This window comes from Trematomus bernacchii, unplaced genomic scaffold (assembly GCF_902827165.1).
Source record: "Trematomus bernacchii unplaced genomic scaffold, fTreBer1.1, whole genome shotgun sequence".
Lineage (NCBI taxonomy): Eukaryota > Metazoa > Chordata > Actinopteri > Perciformes > Nototheniidae > Trematomus > Trematomus bernacchii.
Genome location: NW_022987793.1, coordinates 169,295 through 181,794, shown reverse-complemented (window position 1 = coordinate 181,794; position 12,500 = coordinate 169,295). Strand labels below are relative to the sequence as shown.

At 45.1% G+C, this 12,500-nt stretch overlaps 1 protein-coding gene across 1 annotated transcript in view; it reads left to right on the top strand.

Moving 5' to 3' along the window:
* cped1 (cadherin-like and PC-esterase domain containing 1) overlaps window positions 1-12,500 on the top strand; it is a 30,248-nt gene that overhangs the window by 17,583 nt on the left and 165 nt on the right. Inside the window, 9 exon segments of the mRNA XM_034149827.1 lie at window positions 2,015-2,177; window positions 4,017-4,116; window positions 4,295-4,431; window positions 5,390-5,610; window positions 5,756-5,798; window positions 5,800-5,858; window positions 10,064-10,151; window positions 10,464-10,610; window positions 10,686-12,500. The exon segment at window positions 10,686-12,500 is cut by the window's right edge and continues 165 nt beyond it. Coding sequence (XP_034005718.1) covers window positions 2,015-2,177; window positions 4,017-4,116; window positions 4,295-4,431; window positions 5,390-5,610; window positions 5,756-5,798; window positions 5,800-5,858; window positions 10,064-10,151; window positions 10,464-10,610; window positions 10,686-10,871 — 1,144 coding nt within the window. The 3' untranslated portion in view covers window positions 10,872-12,500.

Sequence of the window (12,500 nt, the reverse complement as noted above, 5' to 3'; positions counted from 1 at the left end):
TTTAGTATCCATGTGAACATGTTTTAGGTGGGGGGGGAACCTAACCTCCTCTAGGGGGGTCCGGGGGCATGCTCCCACGGGAAGATTGTTTTTTTTAAATATAGAAGTTGAAAGCATCAATCTGGTGCACTTTGAGAGCAACATGAGAGATCTATGGACACCTCTCTCAACACCAGATGAAACACAACTGGAAACAGATTGACTTTTTCTTTATGCATATTTTACAAATCACTCTCCTTTCAAACTGTATTCTGGTGTTACTGTCATATAGTATTTCAAACCTTTTTTTCATTTATTCTCTTATTTTTTTAATAACTATAATGATCATATGAAGGTGTGCCTCGGAAATACTTGTTTACACAAATGGTGACCAAATCGTTTGAGACTGAGATAACTTAGAACTCTCTAAACCCTGAGAGAGTCCTTGACTGAGCTGACGTTATAAGATCCTCTCAGTCTGTCAGGAGAGGACTCTCAGGCTGAGAGGAGAGGACTCTCAGTCTGTCAGGAGAGGACTCTCAGTCTGACAGGAGAGGACTCTCAGTCTGACAGGAGAGGACTCTCAGTCTGACAGGAGAGGACTCTCAGTCTGACAGGAGAGGACTCTCAGTCTGACAGGAGAGGACTCTCAGTCTGACAGGAGAGGACTCTCAGTCTGACAGGAGAGGACTCTCAGTCTGAGAGGAGAGGACTCTCAGTCTGACAGGAGAGGACTCTCAGGCTGAGAGGAGAGGACTCTCAGTCTGACAGGAGAGGACTCTCAGTCTGACAGGAGAGGACTCTCAGTCTGACAGGAGAGGACTCTCAGTCTGACAGGAGAGGACTCTCAGTCTGACAGGAGAGGACTCTCAGTCTGACAGGAGAGGACTCTCAGTCTGTCAGGAGAGGACTCTCAGTCTGTCAGGAGAGGACTCTCAGTCTGACAGGAGAGGACTCTCAGTCTGACAGGAGAGGACTCTCAGGCTGACAGGAGAGGACTCTCAGTCTGACAGGAGAGGACTCTCAGTCTGACAGGAGAGGACTCTCAGTCTGACAGGAGAGGACTCTCAGTCTGACAGGAGAGGACTCTCAGTCTGACAGGAGAGGACTCTCAGTCTGACAGGAGAGGACTCTCAGTCTGACAGGAGAGGACTCTCAGTCTGACAGGAGAGGACTCTCAGTCTGACAGGAGAGGACTCTCAGTCTGACAGGAGAGGACTCTCCTCCACCTGAGAAACAGCTCTTTATATCCGTTAGCATAGCTAGCTAACCAGATGCTAACAACAACATTCCACGTTACCGCTCGCGCATTCACAAAATGCGCTCGTGCCACACACACACACACACACACACACACACACACACACACACACACACACACACACACACACACACACACACACACACACACACACACACACACACACACACACACACACACACACACACACACACACACACACACACACACACACACACACACACACACACAGAAGCACTTGTTCTGTACATCATATGATGTTCCATGGCTTTACTGTAATCAGGGTAACACACTGCCACGTAATGATAACAAAACAAAGGTCGGGGGTCATTGGTCAAGCAGCACACCAATCAGAGAGCAGCAGTGAGCACACCTCAATTACCGAGTTGATAACCAGCGCCGTAGGACCGCTTAGCGAGAGCACGTTTGTTTTGGGTTAGGTTAGATAACTCAAACATATCCAGGGTCTGTTGGACCGGGTTCAGAGCACAGGCCTCAGGTGAGACAACAATACTAATACAGGCAAATACAAAGTTACCTGTTGATTAATGAGCAATAATAGCCAAATATTAATAATTTAAAAAAAATCACTGTATCACTTTATCACTGTATTATTATTTTAATTAGTATTCTATATTATCTGTATTTCTGTGTGAATGCTGTTTTTAACCCGGACCTGTTGCTGCTATAAACGCCTGCATTTCCCCAAGAGGATAAATAAAGTTCCATCTTATCTTAAATAAATAAACCCTAACCCTTCTGATTGGTCCTCAGCATGGCAGTCTTCCCCCTCGCCCTCGGCGACAGCAGCATCATCATCCTGGTGACGGGCGGCAAGGAGCCCGTCGTCATGGCGACCTACAGCGTGCAGGTGACCCGCGACAGCCGGCCCAGCCTGCCCATGTTCGGAGATCATGTGACCTGCAGCTTCCTGCAGGTAGGCACGCTGCGCTCCCATTGGCCGCTGAGCTGCGATGTCATAATGTGGGGTTTTATAGGATTCTGGATTCTTTATTTATTTATTTGTAATGTTTCTGGACTTTTTTAAGAAGAAAATATATGAAAAAACACAACACTTATTTAAAGAATAGCAAACAATAAATCTAAATTAAATATAAAAGTAACCTACATAAAATAAGTAAACAAAACAAAAAATATTTTCAAAACATTATAATAACATTATAATAACATTATAATAACATTATAATAACATTATAATAACAAAACTTTGAAAAGTTTCAGAAAATATGTAGAAAGATGTGATTATAAATGAAAGAGCCGAAACAACAACAATTTCACAGCATGAAGGATTAAAGCCGGTGTGTGTGTGTGTGTGTGTGTGTGTGTGTGTGTGTGTGTGTGTGTGTGTGTGTGTGTGTGTGTGTGTGTGTGTGTGTGTGTGTGTGTGTGTGTGTGTGTGTGTGTGTATGTGTGTTCCTCGCGGCGGCAGTGTTTGACTCTGCCTCAGAGCTCAGGTACGAACAAGAAAATCCCTGTTAAGTTTTCTTATGGCACGCTGTCGCTACAGACAGCAGCTAGCAGAGGAATCTCACACCTCTGAGTGTGTGTGAGGGTGTGTGTGTGTGTGTGTGTGTGTGTGTGTGTGTGTGTGTGTGTGTGTGTGTGTGTGTGTGAGTGTGTGTGTGTGTGAGGGTGTGTGTGTGTGCGTGTGTCTCTGATGTGGGGCCAGACCTGGCGGCGGCCGGTTATTTTGACCTCTGACCTCTGACCAGAGGAGGACGCTACGCAGATCTGAAACACCACAGAAGAAGAAACGCTTTGATTTAGAGAACAGAAGAAGAAGAGAAAGAGGCGGAAGCACCTCTTTTCACCCTCTGTCTGAAACCAGAGCCCAGTCTGCTCTGATTGGTTAGCTGGCCGGCTTTGTTGTGATTGGTCAACAGCTTAGAGATGTCCCGCCCCCTTTAGCCTATCACGTACAAAGTGTTGGAGCGCTAGCCAATAGGAGCGTGAGTGTTCCGTAGTGATGTCACTATGTTCCAGAAGTAAACAAAGGAGTCCAATGGAGGCGGTTCAGGCAGGGAGGGGGGGAGAAGACCTGTCTCTCTCTCACCTGTCTCTCACCTGTCTGTCTCTCACCTGTCTGTCTCTCACCTGTCTGTCTCTCTCTCACCTGTCTGTCTCTCACCTGTCTGTCTCTCTCTCACCTGTCTGTCTCTCACCTGTCTGTCTCTCACCTGTCTGTCTCTCACCTGTCTGTCTCTCACCTGTCTGTCTCTCACCTGTCTGTCTCTCACCTGTCTGTCTCTCACCTGTCTGTCTCTCACCTGTCTCTCACCTGCTTGTCTCTACCTGTCTGTCTCTCACCTGTCTGTCTCTCTCTCACCTGTCTGTCTCTCACCTGTCTGTCTCTCTCTCACCTGTCTGTCTCTCACCTGTCTGTCTCTCACCTGTCTGTCTCTCTCTCACCTGTCTGTCTCTCACCTGTCTCTCACCTGCTTGTCTCTACCTGTCTGTCTCTCACCTGTCTCTCTCACCTGCTTGTCTCTACCTGTCTGTCTCTCACCTGTCTCTCTCACCTGTCTGTCTCACCTGTCTGTCTCTCACCTGTCTCTCTCACCTGTCTGTCTCTCACCTGTCTGTCTCTCACCTGTCTGTCTCTCACCTGTCTGTCTCTCACCTGTCTGTCTCTCTCTCACCTGTCTGTCTCTCACCTGTCTGTCTCTCTCTCACCTGTCTGTCTCGCCTGTGTGTCTCACCTGTCTGTCTCGCCTGTGTGTCTCACCTGTCTGTCTCTCACCTGTCTGTCTCTCAGGACTGTGGTCTGGTGGTGCACCCTGGTCTCCCCTGTGGTCTGCAGCCCTTCATCAGGACGCTCAGCCCCCCCCTCACCTGCAGCTCAGGACACCATCCAGGTGAGGGGGGGGTTTACCTGTCTCACCTGTCTTACCTGTCTTAACTGTCTTACCTGTCTTACCTGTCTTACCTGTCTCACCTGTCTTACCTGTCTCACCTGTCTTACCTGTCTTAACTGTCTTACCTGTCTTACCTGTCTTACCTGTCTCTGTCTCTCACCTGTTGTACCTGTCTCAGGTGTGTGGGTGGTGCCGTGTCTCACCTGCTCTGACAACAGGACGTGTGATTGGAGGGAGGTTACCTGGCAACCAGACGGCTGTTACCACCCGCAGGTCTCCCCCCCCCTGCTGCAGGCCTGTCTGACGGACAGGAAGGTGAGACCAGCTGATCCACACCTGTCTCACCTGTCTCACCTGTCCCCCTGTCTCACCTGTCTCACCTGTCCCCCTGTCTCACCTGTCTCACCTGTCCCCCTGTCTCACCTGTCTCACCTTTCCCCCTGTCTCACCTGTCTCACCTGTCTCACCTGTCTCACCTGTCTCACCTGTCTCACCTGTCTCACCTGTCTCACCTGTCTCACCTTTCCCCCTGTCTCACCTGTCTCACCTGTCTCACCTGTCTCACCTGTCTCACCTGTCTCACCTTTCCCCCTGTCTCACCTGTCTCTCACCTGTCTCTCACCTGTCTCACCTTTCCCCCTGTCTCACCTGTCTCACCTGTCTCTCACCTGTCTCACCTTTCCCCCTGTCTCACCTGTCTCACCTGTCTCTCACCTGTCTCTCACCTGTCTCACCTTTCCCCCTGTCTCACCTGTCTCTCACCTGTCTCTCACCTGTCTCACTCACCTTTCCCCCTGTCTCACCCTGTCTCACCTCTCTCACCTGTCTCACCTTCCCCCTGTCTCACCTGTCTCACCTGTCATCACCTGTCTCACCTTTCCCCCTCTCACCATGTCTCTCACCTGTCTCACCTGTCTCACCTCTCTCACCTCTCTCACCTGTCTCACCTGTCTCACCTTTCCCCCTGTTTCACCTGTCTCACCTGTCTCACCTTCTCCTTCCCCTGTCTCACCTGTCTCACCTGTCTCTCACCTGTCTCACCTGTCTCACCTCTCTCACCTCTCTCACCTGTCTCTCCTGTCTCCCCTGTCTCACCTGTCTCACCTGTCTCTCACCTGTCTCTCACCTGTCTCACCTGTCTCACCTTTCCCCCTGTCTCACCTGTCTCTCACCTGTCTCACCTGTCTCCCCTGTCTCACCTGTCTCACCTTTCCCCTGTCTCACCTGTCTCCCCTGTCTCCCCTGTCTCACCTGCCCCCCCACCCCCCCTCAGGTGCTGTTCATCGGGGACTCCACTAACCGCGGGATGATGTACTTCCTGTTGGAGCGGGTGAACTCCAGCCTGCAGGTGTGGGGGCGGAGCCACGACCTGCAGGTGTATGAGCACCTGAACCAGGACCGGACCCTCGTCAGCTACTATTACTACCCCCGCTTCTGGGAGGACAAGGACCAGAGACCCACCTTCAGACAGAGCCTGCTGCAGCTCATACACAGGTGAGGGGCGGGGACACACCTGGGGAGGGCACATACCTGGGGAGGGGACACACCTGGGGAGGGGACACACCTTTAGTATCAACAACTTTAATGAGGGGAGACACCTGGGGAGTGTTAACGAGGACATGTGTTGTGTCTCCTGAAGGTCGCGCCCTCTGGTGAACTCTAAGCAGACGGTGCTGGTGGTGGGGGGGGGTCCAGTGGCTGAAGGTGGATCACCTGAGGACCGTCAGAGAGGTGCTGGACAGGTGAGCAACAACACAACATATCAATTAAACATTAACTAGACATCCATTTTTTCATTTAATTTCAAACCTTTATTTATCCAGGTGAATCCCTTGAGATCATTGATCTCTTTTTCAAGGGAGACCTGCTCAAGTAGGTTCCACATGAAACAGAACAACAAAAAGGACATCATACAGCATCATTACAGGGGTTACAATTTACAACTAGAGAATGCAATTCCTGAAGAAATTGCTAGTGGGAATGCTTTATGCTGAAAAGCTGACGCTAAACTGCTATGCTGAAATGTAATGTGTAAGAAAGTGAAGAATTTAGATTGAAATGATACATGAACACTGGGGGCTTGAATGTGTGATGAGAGAAAAGAGAGTAAAAAGGCTTGGAAAAGCAGCAGAATATTTGAACTGCAAACTTTTGGACTAACTTGATGGTGAATGATCTGTCACCATGCCAACGGCATTTGATGACATCCCATAATACGCTTAGATGCGTTGATGGCTGCATCGTTACCAAACCTGTGAAGTTTTGGGCCGTTTGGAGCATTTTCACTGAAGTTGTGAGAAAACCGTGTTTCATGGTGAGCATTGTGTTGCCAAGGCAACGGCATTTGAAGAAATCTTAAAACTGTCAAATAGATGTCTTCACGGCTGGACTATTAGCATACGTGAAGTTTGAGCACTTTTTGACCATTTTCATAGGAATTATAGCAATATCGTGTTTTACGGCGAGGGATGCGTTGCCATGGCAACAGCTTTTGAGGAAAACTCACTAATGGCACATAGACTTGTTGAGGGCTGGACCATTAACTGTCATCTGAAGTCTGGTGCTGTTTTTACCCTTTTCATAGGTGTTACGACAACATCGTGTTTTATGGCGAGGGATGCGTTTCCATGGAAACGGCATATGGTGAGATCTCAGATTTGGCGTAGAGCTGTTGAGGCATGGACCGGTGGTATACAAGCGAAGTTTGGGGGACGATCGGACCGTGTCCATTGGAGTTACAGCGACATCTTGTTTTATGGCGAGGGATGCGTTCCCATGGAAACGGCATATGATGACACCCCATAATTGACGTAGAGCTGTTGAGGGCAGGACCATTATCTGAAGTCTGCTGCTCTGAGCATGTCAGTTGGAGTTATGACATCATCGTGTTCCATTACACAGGTGTTTATATTTGAGCTAACGACGTGTCCAGAGATCAAAGGTTTCCATGGTGATGTGCAGTAATCAGTGAGAGGAGAGCATTTGCATTGTTCTGAATGAGAGATAAAGCTCTTACATGTGAACGTTTTGTTGAAGAACCGTAACAGATATCGGTGAAATTTCAAAGCGTGAATCATGTCAAGGAACTTGAGTATCTGAAGTGTACTTTTGGTGTACTTTCGGGTTAATAATGTGGCCTTTTTGGCAGTTTAACTAAAGGCGTGCGGCTGCTGTGGTGGGGAAAGATGAGGCTGAACTTACAATGGGGTTTAATGGAGACATGTTGAAAGTTTTTGTCACTTCATGCCCTCAAGAGGCATTTTGTTTAATTATTTTGCTTAAGTTTTTTTAATTTTTCAAGCTACGAGATGTTTTCCTACGTTTCTCATGAAAAATGATGTCTCAGGAATGTAGGGTTTGGGAATTATGGCAGGTTTAAAAGAAAATATGAAGGCAAAATTAAATCTGTCCTCCACTCTAGCTGTGACATCATGCACTCTAAAATCTGAAGAAAGCCTCTTTACCAAGGTCTGAACAATGTTTAATATCTCTAAAAGTACGAATCAGATTTAAAAGTTGTGTTACACGAATAATGTCAGAAAGATGTGTAACATTTTACAGTTGGAATGAGGTTTCTGAGTGAAAGTATGAATGAACAGTTAGCAGTTGAAGTTGCATGAAGATTGTTCAAGTCTGAAGAATTTCTCCATTGACTTCCATGTTAAAAATGTGATGTATTATGGGATGTATCTCTGGAATTATGAAAGTTATGAATGAGAAAAGTAATAGCCATCGATTCCCGACCGAGCTGAACGTTTTGATGTTTGAACGGAGTTTCTGCGATGTTCAATGTGGGAGAAGAAGAGCAGCAAAATAACCCGGCGGAATAATAAATAATTTTGTGCGTAGCATAACAGATAGTTGGAATGCTGTGTCAGCATTCCAACTAAATAACTATCCACATGCACAGGTACCAACAGCATCCGATTGTGTAGCATCCAACCAAGCTTTATAAACATTTAGTGGCACCAGATTGCTCAGTTTCCATTTCATTTGCAGACTATTCCAGGACAGAGGAGCTGCGCATCTAAAAGCTATCTTCCCTAAGACAGTCCTAGCAGTTGGCACATTTAATAAAACCACAGCATGCGATCTCAGGCAGTAGCCACTTACAATTCGCCGTGAGATCAGGGAGCAGATGTAGGATGGAAGTTTCCCTAACATGGCTTTATATATAAAAATGTACCAGTGACTGAGCCTCCGTACAGTTAGTGAAGGCAGACCTGCCCTTGCATACAGGGTACAGTGATGAGTTAATGCTTTACAGTTTGTCACAAGTCTCAGTGCGCTGTGATACGCAGCATCTAACTTGACCAGGCAATTGGCAGGTGCATTCATATAAATCAGATCACCATAGTCCAGCACAGGTCAAAAGGTCACAGAGCCTTTTCCTGGCCTCAAGTGAGAAACAGGACTTGTTCCTGTAGAAGAAACCTAGCCTAACCCTCAGTTTTTTAAGCAGGTTATTGACATGACGTTTAAAAGTAAGACAATCATCAAGCCAGATACCAAGGTATTTGTAACAGGCAACCACTTCAAGTTTTATTCCTTGCGTAGTTACAATATCTAAAACAGGCTCTGGTGTCTTTTTAGCTTTTGAAAAAAGCATTACCTTGGTTTTATCAACATTTAAAAGAAGCTGCACCCACTGCATGGCTGGATAAGCCAATACTGCGTTTGATAGCGTCGATCATCACATCTTAAAGCAGAGGCTACTCAGTATTGGCTTATCCAGCCATGCAGTGGGTGGTTTGTGAACTACCTCTCTGAAAGGTCCCAATGTGTTCACTTTGATGGGCTGTCTTCTGAGTGGTTAAACATTACTAATGGTGTTCCTCAAGGTTCTGTTTTAGGTCCACTTTTATTCTCCATCTACATCAATAGTTTAGGTGAAAATGTGGATGAAGCTACTTTACATTTTTATGCAGATGACACCGTGATGTACTGTGCATGTCCCTCCATTAAGGAGGCTGGTGTTAAATTACAGGCTGTTTTTAACATTATTCAGACTCAGCTCTCTGAACTAAAGCTTCTTTTAAATGTTGATCAAACCAAGGTAATGCTCTTTTCAAAAGCTAAAAAGACACCAGAGCCTGCTTTGGATATTGTGACTATGCAAGGACAAGTACTCCAAGTGGTTACCTGTTATAAATACCTTGGTATCTGGCTTGATGATTGTCTTACTTTTAAACTTCAGGTCAATAACCTGCTTAAAAAGCTGAGGGTTAGATTAGGTTTCTTTTTCAGAAACAAGTCCTGTTTCTCTTTTGAAGCCAGGAAAAGGCTCTGTGACCTTTTGACCTGTGCTGGACTATGGTGATTTGATCTATATGAATGCACCTGCCCATTGCCTGGAAAGGTTAGATGCCGCCTATCACAGTGCTCTGAGATTTGTTACTAACTGTAAAGCACTTACTCATCACTGTACCCTGTATGCCAAGGCAGGTCTGCCTTCACTTACTGTACGGAGGCTCAGTCATTGGAACATGTTCATCTACAAAGCCATGCTGGGTAAACTACCTTCTTATATCTGCTCTTTGATCTCACGGAGAGTGGCAAGTAGCTATTGCCTGAGATCCCAGGATGTGTTTTTATTACATGTGCCAAGTGCTAGGACTGTTTTAGGTACTAAAGCTTTTATGTGCGCTGCTCCTCTAGCTTGGAACACCATGCAAAAAACATTGAAACTGAGCATTTTGATTCCCTTGCATCATTTTAAAGCACGACTGGATGAAATGTTATTGGATACCTGTCACTGTGAATAGGTTGCTAATGTATACCCCTGTGATTATGTTGTGATGTCCTTTTGTTTTCTGTTGTTTTTATGTGTAACCAACGTGCCGCAGGTCTCCCTTGAAAAAGAGATCGTTGATCGCAATGGGATTTTTTAACCTGGTTAAATAAAGGCTACCAACAAACAAAACTGACCCCCCCCCCCCCCCCACAGAGAGTCTCTCAGTGACGTCCTGGTGGTGGTCAAATCTTTGGGGATGGGGTTCCACCTACCTGTGGACGGGATCCGGTCCCTCAGTCTGGTACGTTTCTGTTTCCTGTTTATATGACCTGTCCAACATGTGTGAAGCTCCTCTGTACTTCCTGTCTCTCCACCTATTGGCCGCTGAGCTGTGATGTCATAATGTGGGGTTTTAATCTAATATTTCCAACAAAAAAAAAATCTAATATTTACTATATATTTATATTATATTATTTTCTTTATTTTATAGTTTGGACTTTTGTTTTTTGTTTGCATTTTAAGGATTTTATTTATTAATTCTTTTAAGTTTTGGGACATTTATTTGGAACTTATTTAATGAATACAAATAAGATAAAAGTGATCTCTCCTCCAGAGAGAGATCCAGGACCTGTACAGGCAGAACCAGGACATCATCACTGCAGCAAAGCATCATGGGTACGAGGCGATCGACACCTTCAGCATCACCATGGGTCGCTTCAGAGACTTCCTGCAGGGCCGCTGCGCCTGCCACTTCCACCAGGTAACCAATCAGATCTCAGGTGAGACACCACATGATTCTGAAGCTCGTTAACAGGTACCTCATTAACTCCTACAGGTGGAGAAGTCCTCCAGGCCTTCAGACCCCATCACAGCCTCCAGAACCACACCTGAGCTCCAATCAGACGCCCAGCATCAAGAGAAGGAGGCGTGGCCTAGAGCCTCGACCTATCACGTGAGAGGACCAGTGAACCAGGTGTACTCTGAGATCCTGCTGAGCCGCCTGTGCCCCCGAAACACATGAGAGAGAGACAGGAAGTGGTTCTGATCCACACAACTACTTCCTGTTCATTCTTATGCACACTAGCTGCCTCTGAAGGACACTAGCTGCCTCTGAAGGACACTAGCTGCCTCTGAAGGACACTCGTTAGTCTATGATGTGTACTAGTTAGTCTATGATGTGTACTAGTTAGTCTATGATGTGTACTAGTTAGTCTATGATGTGTACTAGTTAGTCTATGATGTGTACTATCTAGTCTATGATGTGTACTAGTTAGTCTATGATGTGCACTAGTTAGTCTATGATGTGCACTAGTTAGTCTATGATGTGTACTATCTAGTCTATGATGTGTACTAGTTAGTCTATGATGTGTACTAGTTAGTCTATGATGTGCACTAGTTAGTCTATGATGTGCACTAGTTAGTCTATGATGTGCACTAGTTAGTCTATGATGTGCACTAGTTAGTCTATGATGTGCACTAGTTAGTCTATGATGTGTACTAGTTAGTCTATGATGTGTACTAGTTAGTCTATGATGTGTACTAGTTAGTCTATGATGTGTACTAGTTAGTCTATGATGTGCACTAGTTAGTCTATGATGTGTACTAGTTGGTCTATGATGTGTACTAGTTAGTCTATGATGTGTACTAGTTAGTCTATGATGTGTACTAGTTGGTCTATGATGTGTACTAGTTGGTCTATGATGTGTACTAGTTAGTCTATGATGTGTACTAGTTGGTCTATGATGTGTACTAGTTGGTGCACATTAACTAGTTTCTAATGCCCTAAATCTGGCTGCTTCACTTCAGGTATTTTCTGATGCCTACTAACAAGGGTCTGATACGTACAAACTGCTGCTGGTATCTTTTGTCATGTGACTAGTTATCTCTGCATACTAACTAGTGTCTGATGCATACTTACTAGTAGCTTATGTTTAGTAACGACCTAGTAGCTTAAGTACTACTAGTTTTCGTGCCCACTTACTTGTTTCTGATGCGTACTTGTTTATATTTGAAGTATAGGGTCTAGTTTCTGATGCGTACTTGTTTATATTTGAAGTATAGGGTCTAGTTTTTGATGCGTACTTGTTTATATTTGAAGTATAGGGTCTAGTTTCTGATGCGTACTTGTTTATATTTGAAGTATAGGGTCTAGTTTCTGATGCGTACTTGTTTATATTTGAAGTATAGGGTCTAGTTTCTGATGCGTACTTGTTTATATTTGAAGTATAGGGTCTAGTTTCTGATGCGTACTTGTTTATATTTGAAGTATAGGGTCTAGTTTCTGATGCGTACTTGTTTATATTTGAAGTATAGGGTCTAGTTTCTGATGCGTACTTGTTTATATTTGAAGTATAGGGTCTAGTTTCTCTGTGTTATTGTGTCTCTTGTGGTCAGAACAACGTCCTGGTTACTTTAAAGATTCATATTGAATTTTTTATTTGAATATCCGTCCTCTGTCTCGATGTTCCTCCTTTATATATATATATATATATATATATATATATATTTAAATGCCTCAGTTATTATCTTTATGTGTATATGAGATGACGATGATGATGATGATGATGATGATGATGGTGATGATGATGTGAAGGAAACGTCTTAATGTTTGTATGTTTTATATTTCTCTACAGATGTGTATTGCGCCTCT